Genomic DNA, 22,360 nt, shown 5'->3' on the forward strand with positions numbered 1-22,360 from the left:
ATAACTTATAACGAGCAAGGAGTAGCCGGAAGTAACATATGCAACAACTAAAACATTTACACTGCATTTGCATTTGTTTTGCGTTTGAGTTCACTTTTCCGCAATTTGAAACAAAACGTGACCAAATCGAACCAATTCTAAATGCTTAATACAAACGGATACACGAAGAGGGCGAGATACTATTTAATCACTGCAAAATGGTGAATGCAGAAAACACACCACACACACACACACACAAATAACGAGCAATCATCAGATCCCGTATATAAATGGCTCCCAAAAAATTTGATCGGATCTGTTAGGGTTTACGACCACTGAACTTTTCTAGTGAAACTTCCTCTCCTGTAAGTAGAGCGTTTCGATGCTGGAAAACTCCCTTAATCCCCATCCCATTGAACACCCGTTTGCACCGAAACTAACAAGAAATAGCACAAATGCAAGACAAATTGTTGTTTGCACGGAACATATCGTTGTTTTGAAGATAAGAAGGAGGAAGTGAAAAATGTAGAACCATCACATGGGCCATTGGTTGGGCTTTAGTTGGGTGTTTAATTTTCCAAGTTCGCCATCAACCCACTTGTTTGATAAGGTTTTCCATTTCCAACGCTCTTTGTTAACTAAACCTGTGCAAGCAATTCGTTATCCAAGTAGGCAGGTGGCAACGATTTTCCCGAAATAGGAAACGTATTGAATTTAAAGGACAACCCTTCAACTTGTAGCAGGCTTCGGTGTAGGGCTCCTAAACCATGTTGATTTGTTAAGCGGCACAAAATTTGAAAAATTGGTTACAAATCCGAGAGAAAAATGTGTGAATTCTAATCACGAGAGAAGTGGTGAAAGTTCATTGATATTGCTATGTTTCCAAACGACACTGTTACATTGGGAAGACTAATAAAGGAATTCAATAAATGAGAGATAAGTATGTTTTATTGTTCGTATCGTTTTCTAATTTGTCCTCGGCGTGATGAGGTCGCATCCGCCGTATGGTAAGTCTAGCATTTAAATGCAGCACAGAGCCGTTCCCTGTGCATCTACTGGACCTTCTTTTCGTTTCCGGAACCACCCTTGCCCTGCTTAACGCCATCGTCCTTGAAGTGAAGGAACAGGAAGGAGAACAGGAACATACCGACGACCATCGAGAAGGCGCTGGCGTAGTACGGATAGGCGCTTGGAATGAAGCGCTCGTACTGCGTGTGTGTAAGCGGACGCACGGACACCTGCGTCGTGGAGTACAGATGCGTGTACCCGGTTCGGTCGTAGTTCACCTTAAACTGGTACACACCGTACACGTCCGGAATGAGGAACCGAGCCTCGTAGCGACCACCTCCAACGGGTTTAAGCGTAGTACGGACGAACGGATCGATGCGCACGAACTCCAGCTGAACGTCGGAAGCCTCGAACGCCTTCCACTGGCCATTGCCGGTACGGGTTTCGATCTCGATCGTGTACACAACGGGCTCGGTGACGGTGTAGGCCGACGGTGGTTGAGATTCTCCGTCCTTGTGGTGACTGACCGAGCGCACCCGGATGACGCCGTTCTCCCCAAACACCCATTTGCTGATGGCGGTTGCTACATCCTGATTACCCGACCGAACGGCCTTCTTTCCTGGCTCATCCTGGGCGCGCTGCACCGTGGACAGGAACGCCTCGTCGGAGAAGAAGTACAGCGAACCGGAGAATACGACACGGGCATTGTTGCGGGCCTGCAGGGCAGCTATCAGCAGCGTTCCCTTGCCAACAGCATGCGGGTACTCCTTGATGGGAGCATCGGGGACGTAGCTGTAGGCGGTACTGTCTGCCGTCAGCAGCTGCAACACGAGAGGGTTTTCACGGTCCGCCAACAGGCCGGTTCCGCGGTACAGCAGAGGAGCCACCGACGACCGGCTTCCGACGATGATGTTCGAATCGATCAGGTTTTCCGGCGAGGCAACGATGGTCGTATGATCGCCACCATCGGACACGTCATAGTTCAAGTGATCGATAACAGCCGCATTCTCCTCGTCCACCTCGAACCCGCACTCGGAGGCCAACTCGCGGAGGGCGTCTCCTGACGTGGTGCTACCGGCGACCAGCACATTACCGCCGTTATCGATGAACTCCGTTATGGCCTCCACGCTCAGTGAACCGCCGAATTCTTCGACCGACGGGGCAAACACGATGAGGTGGCGGTACAGGAATTCGCCATACTTCGATAACACGAGACTGGAGTCATCCGCTAGCTTGTAGGTGAGTTTGTAGCCACGTTCTTGTAGACTTTTGAAGAATAAGGAATGTGTTTCACGGATGGCCAAATTGTCCAGCAGGACCAACGTCTCGCCGGGCTCCGCCACCGCAGCAGCGGGGGCGAGGAAAAGAACCGACAGGATTGCAATCCCGGCTAATCCAACAAGCTTGCAAGCCGACATTTTGCTAAATGTTCCACTTGTTTGACGATGACGTTGATTGACGATTTGACATTTAAAATGATGAAATCCACGGTTCGTTCCTCTACTGAGAATCACATTGATTGTTCTAAATGTGCCTTATATGTTGTACTAACTTTTACCTTTTGCGCTGTCGGCATTAAACTTGCAAAAATATTTGTTTTTATTAAGAACCATTTAAAAACTACATTGTTGATGGATTACGTTTACCATTTTTTTAATTTACACAAGTGGGTTCGGAAAGTTCCAGGCGCAGGAACAATTGTCAAATTTGTATGTCACACCTCTAACTCACGTGTCCAATCGAAGAGCGAGAGCGAACTATGCAGATAGAGCGAGAGAAGCATAAACTAACACAGCAGCTCATGCAACTGTCAAAATATTGTCAGTGAAAGATACAAAATAAAATCTTCAATGTACGCTACCATCGAGCTGACGGAGAAAATTCTTTTTCTTAGTGGTAAACAAGATGTTCTTTGCGCCTATTTTCGGTTTACACACTTGCCAACAACCCGTAGCATTGTGGAGAATGTGAATAATTTCAGCGCCGTGCGCGGAATGTGTAGTTTTTCGCAACAGTTTCACTTCCGTTCCACTTCCGTACCAGACAATGGTTCGGCGAATAGTCTGGAGGCGAAAAGCAACACAAAATACCTTTGCAGACCTGTGCGACGGTTTTCCCTCGAACGCGCAGGGTTTACGGAGGAGGAAATTGGAAAGTACCGATCGTTTCCGCCTTCGCATTCGATCGGGTTTTCCTCGTACACCCTGCGCCAGTAGTAGTGGCCGGAAAACAGTTGGCCAACTCAGAGCTCCCGTTCGTAGCGAAAAAACCCAGTTCACAGTGTTACAAGTGCATGTAGAAAAACTGGAATTTCAACATCCCAATGCCATTCGTTTCGCTTGGTTGTTCTCTTCGCCGGAAGAAGAATAACCACCCGTGAAAACTGCTGATTAAATTTGTCCTCGCGTGTCCTTCCCACTGCAGGTTACTTAAGTTTATTTTCTACGGCATCCCTTCCATCATCCACCCGGTACAATTCCCGGATCAAAGCGGCAACCGAGCATAGCGAAAGTCGTCGATCGCCGGCAGCAAAGCGGAGGGATACGGTGCACGGTGTATGGTGTTGCTCGCTGGCGACAGAACGGCTATCATGTTCACGGAGAAACTGTTCGGCAATCTCGGCATGGATATGATAGCGAGCAACGATTCGGAGGAATCGGCGGAAAAGCTAGCCGGCGGAATGCCCATGGCGGTTAGTGTAAGTACCGGGGTATCTCCAAGGTACCGGAAAAAGCAAGCGAACGGATCCTTATGACCTCTTGTTTCCTAGAAATATCAGACGGTGATAACGGATCTCGGGAAATCTCTGCTGCAGGCGGCACGCTGGGGCAACACGGATAAGGTGCACGAATTGATGAGCCGGGGAGCACCATTTTCGGCCGATTGGGTAAGCAACCGTCGCGCTACCATGCTTTCCTTCTTCCCCACCGTGCTAATGTATGTTTTATGTTTTTTAGCTTGGCACAACACCGCTTCATTTGGCTGCGCGGTTTAACCACCTCGAAACGTGCAAGGTTTTGTTGAGAGCCGGCATCAGCAAAGACTCCAAAACGAAGGTGGATAGGACGCCACTGCATCTAGCCGTGTACCATGGGCACGTCGAGGTGGTGGAGCTACTTTTAAGTAACAAATGTGAAGTCGATGCGAGAGATATGGTACATAGACGTCCGCAATCCAAACCGGTAGCACATTGTTACTGACAAATGCTTGCTATTACCATTTTTCATTTTAGTTGAAAATGACCGCGCTTCACTGGGCGGTGGAAAAGCAACAAAGGAAGATCGTAGAAATGCTACTGCAGCATGGAGCCGATCCGAACGTTGTGTCCAAGTTTGGCAAGACCCCGATTCAGATAGCGACGGATACGGGCCAGACGGAGGTCTTGCGATTATTGCAGCTTGCGAATCAGATGCGTACGACAAACAGCGAACAGGTAGGGGTAAGGGAATTATTATGATCTTTGCAAACAAACTACTCTACTCACGACATCTGCTGTGCCATTTTAGGTACAAGAGGCCACCGATAGTTTGATGTACGAACTGAAGCAGCATAAAGAACGCCACCTGGGAACGCAAACGTCCACCTCCGGGGGTGAGCACATACACGTGGACGATGATAATATCACGATGGACCTGAGTAACGACGATAGCATATCGAGCGGGATGCACCGGCTCGCCGACGACTCCGCGCACGATATGGATCATCTGATCGAGAAGGAGGACAGCCTTAGTGATGCCATAACGAACCTGGAGCAGAGCACCGAGACGGATCCGAAAAATCTCGACTCTTCCACGTTGCAGATGCTGAAGGAGCACGGTATCGCACTGATGCCTTCGGACGACACCGGTAGCCTTATCACGTCGGCCATCAAAAGCGGTCGGAAAATTGTGCTCTCGGAGGCGGGTAAGTTTGCGCTAAAGGAAACGAGAGTTCTTCAAAGCCAGGCGTCTACGACGGCGCAGTTGCAGCAGCCACAACAACAGCAGCCGAGGCAAACGTTGCACACCGCTACGGTGGCGCACGCCGGTGGTGTCGTAACCTCCAAGCCGAAGACGATCAAAATCATCAAAAAACAATCCTCCGCTTCCTACGGTGTTGGCTTAGCTAATCAACAACACCAGCAGCAGCAGCAGCAGCAACAGCAACATCGGCAGCACGTGCAACATCATGTCCAGCAGACAGGTACGGGTACGACGGCGACGATCAAGACGAACAAGGTGATTAAAATTCTGTCGGCGGAAGAGTTCAAGCAGATCTGTGGCGGCGAGATGGGAAGTATTAAGAGATTACCTTCAACGGAACATCGGAAAACGGTAACCCCGACAACCGTACGGTAAGTGAAACGCTTGAAATATTTTTCATGATCTAGTTAGCTTGGAACTATTTTCTTATAGACCCATTGCATTCTTCTACATTTTTAGAGTGCCTATCGGCCATCGAACACATACGATAGGAATGCCCTCCGGTGCGAAACAGATCAACAAAGTCGTCATGAAAGCCGGCCATCGCATCCCCGTGACGTCGGGCGGCCTAAACGTTATCAGCGCGTCCGCCGGTAGCAATAGCAACAATAGTACAACCTCCGGAACCAGCGGTATAAGCATAGCGAACGGGCTGAGCACTGGCAGCAGTCAGAACCGACACATCATCACCTCGGCAGACGGTGTGAAGCGGTTGCGGACGGCCACCGGGATGGAGATAATCTCCTCGCTACCCACCAAGCTGCCGCAGGACACGGTCGTCTCGGTGGAATCGTCACCCCGGCTCATCTCCGGTCCCAGCCTCGGTGGGACGGTGCATCGCGTGACGACGCTGGGCGGTAACTCTAGTTCCTCTTCTCAGTCGGCCAGCAACGGAACCGTCGCTACGAGCCGGATGGTCGAGCTGCTCGAGCGCCAGATACTGGAGCAGAAAAAGCTCACCGAAGATCTGCGGAAACAGTTCGAACTGTCCCAAAAGCAGAACGAGGAGTACCGGGCGCGAGTAGACAAGCTGGAGAAGGAAGTGCAAAAGCTCAAGCAGAGTTCAAGCTTCATTGAAATAATCTAGAACTAACTGCGCCGTAGGTGGACTAGTGTGGAAAATCAGGAACCATGATATTTCCACCCCATCCGGCGCTCCAGAATATTTATTTAGCCCCTTCGGTATGGTTTTTGTCTTGCTTGCGGTTTTGTGGAAGAGTGATCTTTCCTCACCGAGGCAAATGGATACGCAACGCTGGTTGTGTACCGTATGGCGCTTCCTTGACACGACAATTTAGAATTACCGGCGGCCAATGCACAAACCACTGGTTCGTATTCAGGAGTGGAGTTCAAATGTTAAGAATTACTAACGATGGGCCAGAAAATGACCGTGCACTTCTGCTGCTGGACTGTGAAGGAAATACTTTCTATACCTGATGTTCCGCTCTCGCTCGCTCTTCGCTTCTCGGATTAGGATGCTTGCCTACTATGTTTATTTGTTCGTTAGCATACTTGGATATTCTGGCCGCAAGGATTTGTGTATGAGGTTTACCAAGAATGAAACTGGCATTTAAAATACGATTTAAAAAATCCAGATCATTCTGTTTTATGGCATTTCTTTACTTTCTATAAGTTACGACCGACAGTTATGCAGAATCTCCAGAGAACTTTCCATAGATCCATAAAAACCAATCTTATCATTTCTATTTGTCACAGTCGTACACATGCTCACTCTTCTCTACCTCTCGGTGAATGAATGTCCAGTGTCCAATACAATACAAGCGCGGAATGAGTGAGAGCATAGTATGTAGGGAATTCGATAAAAAAAAGGAAATAGATTTATACAAGTCGCAAGCATATAGATTTACATACATCCAATTTGGCCATCGGAAAGTAGAAAGGAAGAATCGATGTTCATCAATGCAAAAGAAAAGAAGACTAAGTGCTCGGGAGCATGCAAAATAGCATATCTTCCGCCACTTTACGCCAACAAGTTATCATTACGCTCGGTTCGTTTATCGGATAGAATGATTTTGTTAGGAAACGATTAACTAACTAATCATTTTTGTTTGTGATTTTTCTTCACATGTCACGTAATTTTTTGCAAAGAACATAATGAACTAAAGCTCTGACAAATAACACAATACGAAGTACGCAAAGTTATCAATCAGCCCACTACTTAGGAAAGTTACAAACTGATAAGAAAAATCTAGAAGATGGTACAATCCTTCCGCTTTGTTCCTACTCTACCGCCGGTCGGACAGACGTGTTGCCACGACGCCGTAGTACAATACACAATCATGGATTGATGCTTTTTCTTTACTAAAGTTGTTGGAACACTATTTGGCCTTCCGATAAAAAAAAATAATTGAGCTCACAGAGTTTGAGAAGCGTTGAGTTTTGTTATTTCGTTTGAAACAATGTACAGAAACATATGAGGACTTGGTAGATTCTTGTGGATTTCGACAGAACGAAGTGTAAAACTTCAATTGTAAATAATGTTGCGAAAAGGTGCGGATTAAAGTAAATTAAGAAAAAGAACCTAAACCCATGGTGTCTCGTGTTTCACCGATGGTGAAGACATAAATCATGCGTGGAATGTTGTTTTAAGGAGAAAAAAAGGCACCGACACAATCCCCACATACGGAAACAGACGTAGCAATAGTTAAAGGTAAGATTTCTAGGCTCCGGAATCGCAGATTCGGGTGGGTCGACCACTGCCGAAACAATTTAAAGGACGATTTAAAACCGCGACCTCACGGTGACCGTTTAGGATAGGTTTAGGTTTCGCTCATGTTGTAGCCTACGTGCATAGAAGTGGCAATAGAGTTTATAAGAAAATAAAGAGATGCATTTCATTTTTCTACTAATTAAGCGATCAATCGTTTTATTTGGATCTTTGTTAGTTTGCTACAATCTTTACAAACCGGTCTTCTTCTTGACCCAGTCACGGAAAGCGGTTACGCGAGCGAACGCCGCGGGCAAACCACGTTCGCAACCCGTTGCATGGCCAAAGCTCACCACACCGACCAGCGTCTTCTCGTCGGCGAGCACCAGCGGACCACCGGAGTCTCCGTTGCAGGGCGATTCCTTCTCATCACCGCGGGCACACACCGTACTCTTCTTCACCAGCAGCGGGCCGAACGTCTTCGCGCATTCGGTGTTCGTGATAACGTTCAGCTTGGCGAACTGTAGCTTCTGGGCCACATCACCACCATTCTCCATCAGACCCCAGCCGCTTACGACCACCGAACGTCCGCTGTAATCGTCGCTGCCGGTCGGCAGGGCAACGGGCTTGACGCGCTCGCTGAACTTTACCTTCTCCGGAAGCTGAACCAGCGCCACGTCGTTAGTGACGAACAGCGGATTGTACTTCTCGTGGTGGAAGAACTTCTCGGACACCAGCACCAGCCGGCCGTCGTCGGTGTCGTCGTTGAAGTCGACCGCTCCGAGATGTACCTCGAGGGACTTGGCGCCCTGCACGCAATGGGCCGCCGTCAGGACCCACTCGTCGCTCAGCAGGGAACCACCGCAGAGGGCACGCTTGTCGTTGGCCAGGTTCACGGTGAGCCGCGCCTGGTAAGGAAACTGTCCGAGGGTAGCGGTTTCACCGTTTACGACGCGCACTCCCGGCACTCCGGCACGGACCAGGGCGAGCGAGGCCACCAGAAGGGCCACTACGGTGATTGCCATTCTCATCCCGTCGATATGTTCGAATATTCTACCGGCTCGTTTAAGGTAAAAGGGATGACTTGTACCACCCACCAGTGTGCCCTTTCCTTTTATAATAGACAATCGATCGGAAGGTACGCTCCGATCGATAAGAAAATCCATCACTCTCGTAGCCGTCTGTACGAATTCTCCGGGATCGACATATCGTCGTTTCCCGTTTATTACGAGACAAGTGCTTGACGAATCTAAGTACTTGCCGTTTATTGACCATTAACCTGCCAATGCGGGAGTACTACGGGGTTTACCAGCAGACGCATTCTTAAGATGTACTTGAAACCAGTGCATAATATAGTCAAGTACTCGTGAACGGTAACAATCCCACCACTCACGCTTTCTACCGGAAGTAGCGTTTGTGGCGGTTGGGTGTGCTTATCGGACTATTTTAAGAATTTATTATTTTTAGACTATTTAGCGAGTAACCAAGCAAGGCTACCAGGAATGCTGAGGAAGCATTAATACGGCCCCAGTTTCGAATTATTTGAGCTCAAACGTCCCAAGGATTAACATATGGCCTCTGTAGAAAAAAGGTCTCTATTTTTAAAAAAATTAGAAGAAGCATTGCACTGTATTACTGTATCAATGAAACATTTGTACATTGTCTTGTTAGCTAAATTTATCGATGAAATTGCCTTACTGATATTGGCCAACATTGATTCAATATTGAATTTGAACATATGTTTTTAAACGACACGTGTTGACTTAAATGTTTATCATCGAAAAGGAACAAAACACCTTTGATACTTGCGCCTCAGAATGTAAATCTATTGTTAATGATTCAGTTATTAAATGTATGATTCATTCGTGAACCTTTCTCGTTATTTGACATGAATTATTATTTTAACTTTTCAATCAATAATTGAAAAGGCCTTGTGTAACGGAAATATACGCGTAAAACGCACAGTTTAAAGTATGCGTTTCGAGCAACCACAGCGCTCTCTAGCGACAACTGAAGAAAACGTGTAGCGACACGCTTGACACATCATCTTTAAAAACCGGTCTCCTCGAGTCTCTTTCGTCTCATATTTTTCCGCATCCCGTTGTTTGTTCTTTGTTCACAAAGTAGAATTTGAGATCTTCTGCTAAATCGCTTGATCATTCGATCATCGTCACTGTTCGCGAGTGGTTCGCAATAAAAGTTCAAGCGTCCCCGGCAGATCGAAGTAGAAAGGAAGCCGACACCTGTGCGAATTGTGATCGGTTGTGATTTTGTTTCCCTCATTGTTGGAGTATAGAACAAAATGAAGTTCCTAATCGTACTGAGCGTGTTGGTCGCTGGCGCAATGGCCAACGACGGACCAAAAGTTACGGACAAGGTAAGGCATTTTTCTTGGAGGCACAACCCAGTCCACCGTATCCGGCGTTATTCGGGTGCACTACACTGTAGAGTCAATGGTTGATAAGGGAGGGCCATTGCAAGTTGTTATCGTTTGCTTCAGGTGTAGATGAATTACTGCTTAGCGCCGCATCACCTGGCATGGCCAAATCGTAGACGAAAGAGGGCTACGTGTCTGTTCCCGATTGGAAGATTGATTGCAGTCTGTATCGACAGGTTTCCTAAACAGATTGTTTCCATCGCAACATAGAATGGAACCTGTTGGAAAACTAGACACAGATTTTTCTGCAGCAATTAGCGTTCCTTGCATTGAATTATGATTTTTAGAATCCTCTACTATTCAAGATCTACTGTATTAGCTTTCACAAAATGCAAACAACATTTCGTTTACAGTTAAACAAACTTTTCCCTTCTAATTCTCTCCCATCCATAGGTCTTCTTCGACATCACGATCGGAGGCAAACCGGAGGGTCGCATCGTGATCGGCCTGTTCGGTGGCACCGTACCGAAAACGGCTCGCAACTTCAAGGAGTTGGCGGAAAAGACGACCGTTGGCGAGGGGTAAGTTTGCCGGACTTATTACACGTCAATTTGTATTAAATCTGAATGCTCTGGAAGCTGTGAAATGCGTAAGCGATTTTCGCCTCGCCCATCGAAAAACGTTGGAATAGGGGTGGAAAAATTAACATACCACAATTAAAACGCACCATCATCCCACGCTCGAGGGAGCATTGCGATGGCCGCTATCTCACAATTGTTGGCTATTGTGCGTCTCCACACACCCGCACATACACACAGTCAATCTAGGGGCAGGGTAAAGGAAAGGAAGAAACCGGATACGAACCAGATTTGACCCCGACTGGATAGGATTTTCTCTCCATACCATTATACCGTTATCACCTACAATAGCATTGAAGTTGAGCATTATTTTATGCTAAGCTCGATACGCTGCGTTTATAGCGATCATTCTTCTTCATTCATTTTCTGTCCGATAAACAATTCATTCGCACACGTACAGCATCATCGCGCTTAATTCATGCACCATGGAGCCGGTTTTTCCGCAGTCGCTTACTGAAGCCTTCGTTTTTTCTTCTTCCTCCCGTCCTCCACCCCGCACGATGCATCCCCCATCAGATACAAGGGCAGCAAGTTCCACCGGGTGATCCGCGACTTCATGATCCAGGGTGGTGACTTCACCAAGGGCGACGGAACCGGTGGACGCTCGATCTACGGCGAGCGGTTCGCCGACGAGAACTTCAAGCTGAAGCACTACGGTGCCGGCTGGCTGTCGATGGCGAACGCCGGCAAGGACACGAACGGTTCGCAGTTCTTCATCACCGTCAAGCAGACGAGCTGGCTGGACGGACGTCACGTCGTGTTCGGCAAGGTGCTGGAGGGCATGGACGTCGTGCGGAAGATCGAAAACACATCCACCGATGGGCGCGACCGCCCGACCGCCGATGTCGAGATCGCCGACAGTGGTTCCCTGCCGGTCAGCGAACCGTTCGCCGTCGAGAAGGGTGACGCCTAAGGCGGGCGCTAGCCAAATGTGAAAAAAAGGCTGTAAAGACAAGAGGTTTCTTCGTGGCCGTTTGACCACACACACATATGCGAGCGACAGCTAAGACAGGACGACAGAATTGACGGCATCGACAGATCGTCCCGTTCGTGAAGTTGCCCACGTTTTAAACTCATCCATACTTCGCCATCTCCACATCCTCCTCCAGCCTTTACCCCCCTTCCCCCGGACCAGTGCGTCTTCAATGGATCAATAAAAGAGCCTCTATGATGGAGAATATTTTTATGAAAAAATTTACACCAAACCATAAGTAGTGCAATTCGTTTTCCTTTTCTCCTCCCAGCCGAAAACCGCGTCTGCCCAAAGCTTTTGGTTGAGAAATTCGGGTACTTTCTTTCTCCACTTTGCAAAGCACGGAACGGTTGATGACGTAATATGGAACCAATCGTTATCAGTTCCAGACGAGCCATTCTGTCATCGTAATGGATACCTATGTAATTTAATTTAAACACAACCTTCAATGGCTGGCGGGAAATTGCTGAGGAATGAGTAATTAAAATCAAATGCAATGGAAGAAGTAATAATTACGTTTCAGTAAAACGAATTGATTGGAGCAAGTTGTCAGATCATGTTCCGAATGGTACATGGCGTGCATTTCCGTCTTCCGTATTACTTTCTGTCCGATGTTTAATGACAAGATATCAATCCCAGATAGATTCCACCGTTTCCGGTAGGATGGTTTTGAGCAAAGTATTTACTGACCCGAAACAAAAAAAGTTAAACGGAAACCCCAAAAACTGGTGCCCCAAAAAAGGAGAATAGATTTCTCTGAATTTGTTTCAGAGCTCTCCTGAGGAGAGTTTGGCAACCCCTGCATTTATTGTTGAGTTATCGATTACAACCTCAACAATCTAGTAGTCTATAGTTATCTAGTAGACTGTGATGAAGATGCAGCAGGGATTATAGTTAGTCTGTCTGTTGGTCTCGTCTGTAGTCTAGTTAGTCTAGTTAGTTTAGTCTGTGGTCTGTTCTGTGCGTGGAATAAAAGAGGATTGTAATAAGCGAAGCATAGTGAAAATGTAGGTTTCCGGATTGATAGAATCTTTCTCCGTGCTCCCATTGTCGCCGGTCGGACGGAAGATATGGGAAAACAAAACAATCTGTTTGTCCCATTATCATGTCGCGGCTAAGCGTGACGCCAGCATATTTGAACGGGGTGGGTGTTCCCTGCGTACTCGCTTCGCTCACGCACAATGTGTGCTTAATTATAGCCTCATGCTCAGAACGTAGAAAAAAAAGATCCGCTGTTCGTGAAGCTGATCCGTCTCTGGTAGAGTAATTACGCGTCCATTCATCGGTTCATGTCGGTACGATAGACCACAGTGTAGAGACTTGCACTAGAGAGTAGCCCTTTTACACCCGGTGGGTGCATTGTACTGCCTCGTGTGTAAATATTTACCAGCTTGGTCGGTGGTCTAGGTCAGGGGTATTTTACACCGTTACAGTGTGCCATACAAAATTCGTAGGTTCGCACAATTCCTTTGAAGTAGGTCACCTGCGCAGCAAGTTCTATTTACCAAACTGCTACGACCTGATGAGGAAAAACCGACAACGAATGGAAAGATGAAAGATTAACGTAAGAATGCTTGTACAACGTTGATCTTAATTTTTCCGTCCATCATGTCTATCACTTCATTTAACATACATGTCTTTGTATCTTTTAATAATTCTTGTTTTATTACTCTTTTTCTATGTACACGTCATGCTTTTTTGATATTTAGATTTACTGTCCCCAAACGCAATTTCCAATCGTCGCAATGTGTTAATCTGCTGCCGTTGAGCGGTTCGAGCTCAACTGTTATCAATCTGTTTTTTTTCTTCTCATTTTCTCTTTTTCATACTCATCTACTTCATTCTCCAACTTCCACTCTCCCTGCGAACGATACTTTAAATTCTTACAGTTTAAATAAGTACTTGCTTGTTTGTTCGTTCCCTCTTTGCAACTGGTTTTTCTTTGTTCTTCTGTACTTGTTTTTTTATATGTGTATATATAATTGTTTTCTTTCTCTGTTTGTTTTTTTTCTCGCTAAATAATTACACAACCTTTCAAATCTGTTACTAGAAATTTCAATAATTTGTCTTCGTTTCGTTTGTTATTAGTTTTTGCCTCGCGTAGCTATTTTCGTCCAACATGTTTTGCGTTTGTTGCTGCCTTTACTGCTGTTGTGTATGTGTGTGTATTGTTCTTTTTTTTGTTAATCATTTTTAATATGTTTTTTTTTTATTATCTTTAAGAATGGTTTTCTTACGCTCTTTGACTTATGTATAATTTAACAAAATTCTAACTAACTTTCTACAAAGTTCGCTTAGTTTGGTTTGCAGCTTTAATTTGCCTTACCATCCTAAGGGGTTCGTTCTTCTTCGTCGGCTAACGTTTGCAATATTAATGTTGTTTTTTTTTTCATTCGGCTAGTATGCTTCTTCTTGCTTTGTTGCTTATTGTTATGTTGTTTGCTTATTTTTTTCCTTCGTTTTTTGACCTTTTTCTGGCGTCCAGTAAAGTGTTGAGTGCGAATATAATCCTCTTCATTCATTCATTCACTCTATTATATTTTTATGCTGCTGAATGGGTTGGAATTTGAACGATGGTTTCATGGTTGCTATATATTCTGTGGTTTGTTGCATTTGGGTTTTATTTTGCTTCCCTTTTCAAATCACTTACAAGCTAGAGAACCGATGAGCTTGGTTAAACATTGGAGGAGTGTCTCTGTTATCGAACTAATCTACCAATGGAAAATACAATCATCCACCCGATAAAGCGATAAGAGAACATTATGTTGAGAAGGAAAAGTGTAATGTCTCCGTGCATTGGACAAACCCGTGTCGTCCCTTGTCCTTCTTTGCCAGGAGTTTGAATGCTTTCTGCGCGGTGTCAAATGATGATTGCAATGACGCAATTTGTACACAGAACGATGTGCGATTGAAAACTTTAGTTTGAAGTAATTAAAAACCGAAATATCTTTATGTACTTATACGTCTACGTTCCCCCCGATGCACCCTATTTTACACTCTGCTAGCGACTCTCTCTAAAGTAGTGTGTAGCCGAAGGGCAAAAGGTTGGAAGAACTTTGGAAGGACCATACCATGCGTGTTGTGTTGCGAAACTCCTTCTCTGCTTCCGAAACTCCGAAAGTGTGGCGCACTAGTGTTAAGAATTGGTAACGCATGGTTCAGCCTATATTTTGTACCAACCACCACCTTCAAACCGGTTCACTCTGCAAAACTGGTTATAATTTGCTCGCAAAAATACCTATCAACTACATAACAAGCGACAAAACGAAATGCTTATGTTGAGTGTTTTACCTCGTCTTTGCGTGCGTGGAGGCTGAGCGGAGCTTCAAAATGTACCTTAAATGTTTAATGCCTAAGAGCAAAATTGAATTACTTTTGCTCTACTATCGAAATACTGTACGCCTATAGCATGTAGTAACTCGTTCTGGTTGTTCTTTTTTGGCGCATAGCTGTACAAAGCTTAACGTTGCATGTTTATCTACAAAAACGCGTCCCTTTAAAATCTTAAAAATAAAAACCTCAAAAAAGCGTACCTTTTGTCTTCGAATGAGGCGGATAACATATAAGTCTTTTTTTCTGCGTGAGACAAATCATTGTCTCACTTTCACGGTTCATTTTATTTAGATAGAAGTTATGCAGACATGTTTATGTCACTTTCCTTGGAATCGATTTATGAAATAAAAAATATCCTTAAGAAGTAAAAGCTTTCCTCAAAGGTTCATGTTTGGTTGTTCGCTAAAAGTTTGAGTTAATTCAACAGATTCAACTCTGTTTTATTGCATCATGTCGATGTAGAAATTTTATTTTTTCTGCTTCATTTTCTCTAGCCGAGAAACATGTGTTTATGTTCAACCCCATGTGGGCTTGTTATTTATGCAAAAAAGAAAAACCGTGATTCGAACGTGCGCAATCGAGGACACAACTCTCGTTCGTCTTAGGTCGTAGGTGCCAATCGCCATTACCGGCGGCGCATCTTCAGCTTATGGATGCCCCTATCTTATCTTGGCCAAATCTGCAGACGCCGTTCACTTCGAGCGGGATCACTAATTGAAACCAATCAGCGCCGGGGAGGGAGGGGACACTCTGCGGTGTTTCCCAAACCCGCGGTGTGTCGCGTGCAGCTTGAGAATGGTGGTAACCTTTTGGCCGCGACAACGAGTCACGAGTTGATTCCTTAATATGTCGTACGCACGACTTTGCGCTCGCGCATTCCGTGAAGTGGATAATCTTTTCGCCTAATTCAATGTTCACAACACACAAACAGCTGTCACCTACCCCGGGGTTTACACCGTGGGGGACCAAATGTGTCTGCGGTATAATTCTCTATTGTCATTTATTGCTTCGTTGCGTTATTGATGGTGAACACACCAATTGAGGATAACGGGCCGGTGAGATAGAATTGCGTTCGCTTTGGGGAGCGTGTGTTTGATCTTAGCAAAAGAAACTTAAAGCTCAGGAGGTCAGTTTGTTTGAAGCAACGCAGTTTGTAAGGAGCAACGGAAAAACAAACCCGTGTCAGGAAAACACCGCACAGATACAGCGTTTTAAATCGCACCTAGCAACCCCGGCAGTGTACGTAGAACATCAACAATTCTAGCCTACTGTAAAGTATTTGATGTTGAATCGACAAACCTCCAAATGGCATCACAAACGGGTAAGTAGACAATTCGTCGCTTTCTAGGATCTACCGCAATGATAGTTGTCGCACAGATGTTTATAGTAAACACGATCAGTCGAGGGGTTTAGGTAAAAGTAGGGGAAAATCTGATGCGAAAAAGCGATCATAGCCTACCTTATCCTGTACCCCTCAACTGGTTTTCTCTACTACAAACATTCAACCGAAAGCTACCATTTTGGTAGATCCAAGAAAGCGACGAATTGTATACTTGACCCGTTTGTTTTGCGATTTGGCGGTTTGACGATTCAACATCAATTACTTTACAGTAGGCTAGCATTCTTGATGTTCTACGTACACAGCCGGGGTTGCTAGGTGAGAAGTAAAACGCTGTAAAGCAACTGACCTTTGACTCATTGTCGATCCCCTCTGCATATCAACTAAAACCGCCGCAAGCATCTCAAGCTTAGATCCGTGGAAAGTGGTTCAAAAAGGTGTATGGCGATCATTCAACTAGCAGCGGAATTATTTGTAACGTTTTTGTAAACGAGATCGCGATAAACCTGGTTAACAATTGGTTTATTCACGCTCTCCCTACCTCTGGTTAACAACCAACTGGTTCTTATCGATAAACTTTCCCTTTCTTTCCTATCTTTTTTTTTTTATGTACACAAGATACGGTTATTTATTACCTTTGTAAGATTTATCCTTGCTTTAATCTGTATATTTCTTTCTTTCGTTTTTTTTTTGGTGTATAACTCTTAATCGCTTTGTTAGCTTGCATCTCTCGATTGACTGCTCCCCGATCGATCCGTGACAAAGCGTAATCATGTAACTCAAACAGACCAACAACGATCATAAAACCCATCCTCGACAACTGAACTGAGGGGGGAGATAAATATGGAGATTCGAGATTTGACTCTTTCGTCTTTTTCTTTAAGTTTTCTGTTCTCTGTTCTTCGTTTCTTGCTCGTTAAAACTAAATTAACAACATTTTGGTCTTTCTTTGAACGATACAAACACGTCTATCGTTTGCAAATCGTTTGTCGATGTAACGATTGAACTTTCAAACCATATGTTTATTGTTTGTTTACTCTCCTTCTTTTCGTTATTCGCTGCCTTTCGTTCGGTATTTTTGTTCCTGTTTTTTACGTTATTTTTCTTTTACCTTTCGTTCTGTATTTTTGTTCGTTTCTAAAATTATTTTTCTTTTACCTTCCGTTCTGTACTTTTTTCGTTTCTTAGATCATTTTTCTTTTATCTTTTTTATGTGTTAGATAACTACACGCTGTCTCTATCCCCTTACTGCTTAGTAATTTGTTCCGATCTAGCACTAAACGTTAGTTGTTAGTTATGTTGAAGTAGTTTTGCTTGTTTAATAACGTGAATAACGTGGTTAGGGTAAATGTTCGGTTTTACACTCTATTTATGTTGGTTTAACTCCTCACCGCGCTCCTCTTGCTGTGACCAACCCATGCTCTATGTACATGTTTCTAGTATATTCCCTAGTAGCTCATCCTCCTCCCCTTCCCAACCCATAGTTCAATATCTAACAACAGTGGAAGCTGCGATTTGAAGATGGTCTGCACTTTGGCAACCATTTTGTTGTCTTGGTTGTGTGAGCATGAAATGCACCTTACACTAATTCGGCTGCGCATCGGCGGCCTGTCTTAGGAATGTCTAGATTATTCGTTAGATTCGTACCTTATGCGATTATTTGTTCACTCCGACACAGCCCGGCGGCAGCACGACGTAGCGCACTGTTGTCTCCGTCTCCGGCTTAGTGTCGTAGTGCAAATTAAAGTAGTTTTTTTTTCATCATTAAACAGCCGTAATCTGACTGAGCTTTCTTTGTATACAATGTAAGGAATTGGGTTTTGGGTTACTTATTGGTTTGTTTTGTTTTTCGGTTACTTATAGGGTGGTTGAACGTTGGTTTTTATGTTTCATTTAACCCTCGCACCATTTCCTCCTCCGTTGGTTATTTTTTTTTGTTTCCACTACTATCCTATAAACAAATTTGTTAGGTACTATAAATGTTCGTTATTGGTTTGGTATATTTAGAGGCATGGTATATTTACACGGTTCCTCCGTTACATTGTGCCACTGTTCACACAGCTATCAGCACCTTTTATACTGGTGTGGGAAACTCTTCAAATGCTAACTAAACCCTATCGATCAAATGAAACAACGGGCAATATTTTTAAAGTGTTAAGCGAAGACTTAAAAACATTATTGGATCTTTACCTTAGAGTTCATTTGGTTTCCTTTTCGTTTCGTTTTGTTTTCTTTACAACCCATTAGAATATGTCACTTTACCACCGAATGTGTCGAATTATGTGCCTCGTAAGTTACGTACATTTGAGCGTTCGCTTGTGGCGCTCCATTAAGTGAATTCATAAATTTATATTATTACTTCTTTTTTTTTTTTGGTTTGGTTTTATCAAAATTGCACACAAATACTGGCCAATGCGTTGAAGGAAGAGAGGGTAAAAGAAAGCGAAATTGGATACATCTAAGGTTACATCTTAAAACCACTCCAATCAAGTTGAAGAGCTCGTTAACGGAACGCCTCTTTGTACAACGAGGGATTAGCTACTAGCATTTTTTTCTTCTTTGTTGCAACTACTGTAAATTCGTTTGATTATGTACGCCCCGTTCTAAGACATAGATTCGATTCGGTGCGTGTCCTCGTCTCGTGTCTCGTCAACAAGTCATTCGAATAGGGTGTTGGGAAATGGAAAACTAGGCGGTCACACTATAAAATATCTTGCAATCTCACAATTCTCGCATTTCGTTCTTGATTATCTTGGTTCGCTCGCTCCGGCCTTCGTGTCCGGAGTTTCGGTTTTCCTGTGCATTGTTCTCACTTGAGTGTTTCTCACTTTTCTTCTACTTACGTACTAAAGAGATAACGTCAGAATAGAAAAAATATACATATATGTATGTGCATGCGAAAGCATTCCTGTAACAGGCGTCCAGAAGATACAACGATCCACGATCGGGTACTGGACAAGACAAGGGTAATCACAAACTGATATGCAAGAAGTGTGTGTGTATGATCATCCTACCAATGGCTCCTACTCATGAGGTCCGGTGAAGCGGCGTTCCTTTTTTTTTTTTTTTGGAGCAACGGCGGCTCACTTAACAGAGGCACGGAAATACTTCGTTTTCAAAACTACCACAGAACGGGAACCGATGAAGGTTGATCGGGGTAACTGAAAAATCACCTCTTAATGCTGACCACGGATGCGTTTGTTTGCTCTTTTGCTGGTTGGCTTTCGTTGACCCACGAAAGGATTGTTCCTTCCTCCTAACTCGTTCAGATGCTCGTTCTCGCCGCCCTCAGTTTCGCTAATCTATTCTATCTGCTCCCGTAACGTTTATTTACACTTGTGTGCATTTTTTAACAGCACTATTTTCTTATATGCGACACTGTGGAGTATTAGTTTAACGTACTTTCAATTCGAACTGTTTTTTTCTTCCTAAGGTTCAGCTTAATCCTAGTTCGAAGTCACAGGAATGATTATTGCTGATTACTGGAACTGTGGATGTACTGGAAGGATTAAAGAGAATGTACTTGTTTACGGAGGGGATTGTTTTTTGTTGGGTGTTTGAGTGCGCATATATACAGGCATGATCGAACAAACAAGTCGATCGTAGGTAATTCTAAATGGATCCGTTTATGTTCAATCTCTAAACATCGTGTCCCTTAAGAAGTCTCTAATTTTAGTTTTAGGTGCTCCAACTTGTTAGGCGAATAAATATCGCAGACAGACGGACTGTCTCGACCAGCGTGATGATGATGATGGAGTCCTTTGGAGTGTCGGTTCGAAGCGTCGAAAGACGATGCTTACTCAGAAGGAAGATTGTCAACTATCGTGTGTTGGATCACGGCCGACGTCACGCTCCGTGGAACCCGCGATCGTCGCCGGAGTCACCTCACATTCGCCCCCTGACGATGGTCAGCTCGATTGACCACGTTCGGTCCGTTCCGGGCTGGTTGGTGCGGCTCGCGGACAACCCGTCGGTTCCATTTCGTTAGAAATCGTCACCGTCGTCGTCGTCGTCGTCGTCGGATCGTACTCGATCTTGTTCGGATCGGCGGATGGCTGCGTCCGGGGGGTATCTCCAGCTTCCGGCGATGTCTCCAATGTCGCCGTTTGGGCACCGGTCGTTTCGTCGTAGTCGTAGAAAATGTTGCTCGTATCGCGGGGCAAATTCACGTCGATCGGTTCTGGGTCGATGGGGATCGTGACCGGCTCGGCACGATCGCCACTGGCCACCGGCCGACCGTCCTCCTGGTCCGGCGACTCCCTCGGACTCACGACGCAGATCGTCACCACGGGGCGCGGGTCACCCTCGAGGCCACCTAGAATTTGATAGTCAACGTTGGTGCCGGGTGAAATTTTGATGTCACTTGCACGCGAGGGATCACGTGGCTCCTTGGCTTTCGGAGGCTCGCCTGGGGGGGCGGGAGGTGCGGTGGTACGCCAACCGGTTGGTTGAGTGGTTGAGTTGGGTTGGTTGGTTGGTTGGTTGGCGCACGTCAACACGCGAGTTTTGCAACAACAAGTAACAACACATAACACAACAAACACATCGACATGGAAAACGGAAGGGAAGTAGGATGAGGGCAAAAGAGAGAAAGAGAGAGAAAGAAGAGAGAAGAACATAGAAAGAAAAGAAAGAAAAAAACACATTTACAGCTAAACAGAGGTGTTGTGCACTGATGGTGGTGGTGGTGTTGGTGTTTGGGTTCGGTTCAGTTGGTGTCTAGTGTTTAATTTTGCATCCATCCAACTTTGTTGTGCTGCTAGACCTTACGACTCTCTTTCGGGTGAGGAAGCGTGGCGATTTATACGGTTTTGGGCGTTATCCTATCACTTGCACACACTCACACACACAGCGATGGTGAGAAGCACGACACTATCGGTGGGGGGGGGGCGTGGAATGGGGATGGCTTACCTTTGTCGTCCAGCTCCGATTGGTATTCTTCACTTTCCCGATGCACCAGCACGTGCACGAGCGTCTCGCCTGGGGCGGAACTGGGCGGGACATCTGGTGAAGGTTCCGTGACGAGGATACTCACGTCGGCTGCCGACGTTGAAAGGGTGTCATCGGCTGGAGGAAATCATTGGTGAAAGGACAGACAAATAAGAGATTCCTTCAATATTCTCACAGCTTGGTAACATCATAATATGGTATTTTAATATTTGGTGACTCAAACCCATGTTCAGGTTCCGATTAATAAATAGTCTATTTTAGAGATTATTTCATTGTCAAGACCACGATGAGAGTTGGCCAGGATATGTACAAACGTGAAAAGAAATTAAATCACCAAGTAATAATACGTTGTTCAATTACAAATCGGTTTGGGAATTAAAAACTAATTTGTTAATTGAAGTTACGATACATTGAATGACGACACACGAACATTTCTTCAGGCAACAGAGATCCAAGTATCCTGCGCCCTTTTCAATCCGCAATGGGATAATACATTCTCATTCATCCAAGCAGTTTGGTGATGTTATTCGATACGGACCCGCGGTTCACCGGTCAACCGATCGATACTTACGCACTACCGCGTTACGGTTGAGCCGCAGAGCGCTCTGGGCGGAAAAGCCACGCTCCAGCGGCGGCTTCTTCTTGACGAAGCTCGTGGCACGCTTGGACTTGGGTGTGGTGGGCGGCGGAACCGGTGGTACCTGCTCGAGCGAGGCATTTAGCGACAGGTTCGTCTCGCTGCCCTTCAGCGGCCGCTTGAGCGGCTGGGGCGATGAGGTAGACGTTTCCTCGACCGCGTCCTGATGGCGCAGGAAGAATGGGAAGTTGTAGAACGACTTTCTCCGTTGTCCCTTGACGTCCGGCGTTTCCCTGAAGGAAAGAAGTAAGTCCCGTGAATTGTAAATCGAATGGGATGTTAAGGAGGTCACTTACTTCAACTCCAACCCGTTCGAGTGTTGCTGCTTCACGTCCTTCACCATGTCGCTCGTTCCGGACACGAGCATCAGCGGCAAGTTGAGCCATGGACCCGCGAGTTCGCTCAAATCGGACGCGTCGGAGGCGCGAGACGACTTGCGTGACGATGCCCGGCTCGAGGTGGCCGTTCCACGGCGATGCACCTGCAAGTGCAGGAA

At 45.4% G+C, this 22,360-nt stretch overlaps 5 protein-coding genes across 7 annotated transcripts in view; 2 read left to right on the top strand and 3 right to left on the bottom strand.

Annotated features, from left to right (window-relative positions):
- Positions 1–909: 909 nt before the first annotated feature.
- Positions 910–2,428, bottom strand: LOC131267057 (dolichyl-diphosphooligosaccharide--protein glycosyltransferase 48 kDa subunit). Its single transcript, XM_058269810.1, has one exon. The coding sequence runs from the start codon at positions 2,403–2,405 to the stop codon at positions 1,032–1,034; it is 1,374 nt and encodes a 457-aa protein (XP_058125793.1). The 5' UTR covers positions 2,406–2,428; the 3' UTR covers positions 910–1,031.
- A 391-nt stretch (positions 2,429–2,819) lies between these two features.
- Positions 2,820–6,118, top strand: LOC131263490 (GA-binding protein subunit beta-2). 3 transcript variants are annotated; one of them, XM_058265695.1, is made up of 8 exons: positions 2,820–2,883; positions 3,412–3,697; positions 3,758–3,874; positions 3,945–4,142; positions 4,220–4,420; positions 4,494–5,000; positions 5,034–5,320; positions 5,409–6,118. In XM_058265695.1, the coding sequence occupies exons 2-8, from the start codon at positions 3,545–3,547 to the stop codon at positions 6,034–6,036; spliced, it is 2,091 nt and encodes a 696-aa protein (XP_058121678.1). In that variant the 5' UTR covers positions 2,820–2,883; positions 3,412–3,544; the 3' UTR covers positions 6,037–6,118. The 3 variants fall into 3 exon arrangements, with proteins under 3 accessions (XP_058121678.1, XP_058121676.1, XP_058121677.1); XM_058265693.1 differs by having other exon boundaries at positions 3,412–3,685; positions 3,767–3,874; positions 4,220–4,426; positions 4,494–5,320; XM_058265694.1 differs by having other exon boundaries at positions 3,412–3,685; positions 3,767–3,874; positions 4,494–5,320.
- Positions 6,119–7,829: 1,711 nt separating this feature from the next.
- LOC131266469 (collagenase-like) lies at positions 7,830–8,675 on the bottom strand. The gene has a single exon (XM_058269013.1). The coding sequence runs from the start codon at positions 8,646–8,648 to the stop codon at positions 7,869–7,871; it is 780 nt and encodes a 259-aa protein (XP_058124996.1). The 5' UTR covers positions 8,649–8,675; the 3' UTR covers positions 7,830–7,868.
- Positions 8,676–9,667: 992 nt separating this feature from the next.
- Positions 9,668–11,830, top strand: LOC131266388 (peptidyl-prolyl cis-trans isomerase 5). The gene is made up of 3 exons (XM_058268886.1): positions 9,668–9,994; positions 10,448–10,575; positions 11,149–11,830. The coding sequence occupies exons 1-3, from the start codon at positions 9,920–9,922 to the stop codon at positions 11,543–11,545; spliced, it is 600 nt and encodes a 199-aa protein (XP_058124869.1). The 5' UTR covers positions 9,668–9,919; the 3' UTR covers positions 11,546–11,830.
- Positions 11,831–20,185: 8,355 nt separating this feature from the next.
- Positions 20,186–22,360, bottom strand: part of LOC131265248 (sodium channel protein 60E) — a 21,457-nt gene continuing 19,282 nt past the window's right edge. Inside the window, exons 28-31 of the mRNA XM_058267509.1 lie at positions 22,161–22,360; positions 21,799–22,097; positions 21,189–21,344; positions 20,186–20,685 (exon numbers count right to left, since the gene is read on the bottom strand). The exon at positions 22,161–22,360 is cut by the window's right edge and continues 100 nt beyond it. Coding sequence (XP_058123492.1) covers positions 20,186–20,685; positions 21,189–21,344; positions 21,799–22,097; positions 22,161–22,360 — 1,155 coding nt within the window. The remainder of the gene's footprint in view (positions 20,686–21,188; positions 21,345–21,798; positions 22,098–22,160) is intronic.

Source organism: Anopheles coustani, chromosome 2 (assembly GCF_943734705.1).
Source record: "Anopheles coustani chromosome 2, idAnoCousDA_361_x.2, whole genome shotgun sequence".
Lineage (NCBI taxonomy): Eukaryota > Metazoa > Arthropoda > Insecta > Diptera > Culicidae > Anopheles > Anopheles coustani.

What these genes read in the sequence shown, in the direction of transcription:
- LOC131267057 (XM_058269810.1), bottom strand. Translation starts at nt 2,405, where the DNA reads ATGTCGGCTTGCAAGCTTGTTGGATTAGCCGGGATTGCAATCCTGTCG.
- LOC131263490 (XM_058265693.1), top strand. Translation starts at nt 3,545, where the DNA reads ATGGTGTTGCTCGCTGGCGACAGAACGGCTATCATGTTCACGGAGAAA. An exon ending in CACCATTTTCGGCCGATTGG is followed by an intron (nt 3,875 to 3,944) that starts GTAAGCAACCGT and finishes TATGTTTTTTAG; the next exon opens with CTTGGCACAACACCGCTTCA. An exon ending in AAGTCGATGCGAGAGATATG is followed by an intron (nt 4,143 to 4,219) that starts GTACATAGACGT and finishes TTTTCATTTTAG; the next exon opens with TTGAAAATGACCGCGCTTCA.
- LOC131266469 (XM_058269013.1), bottom strand. Translation starts at nt 8,648, where the DNA reads ATGAGAATGGCAATCACCGTAGTGGCCCTTCTGGTGGCCTCGCTCGCC.
- LOC131266388 (XM_058268886.1), top strand. Translation starts at nt 9,920, where the DNA reads ATGAAGTTCCTAATCGTACTGAGCGTGTTGGTCGCTGGCGCAATGGCC. An exon ending in GACCAAAAGTTACGGACAAG is followed by an intron (nt 9,995 to 10,447) that starts GTAAGGCATTTT and finishes TCCCATCCATAG; the next exon opens with GTCTTCTTCGACATCACGAT. An exon ending in AAGACGACCGTTGGCGAGGG is followed by an intron (nt 10,576 to 11,148) that starts GTAAGTTTGCCG and finishes ATCCCCCATCAG; the next exon opens with ATACAAGGGCAGCAAGTTCC.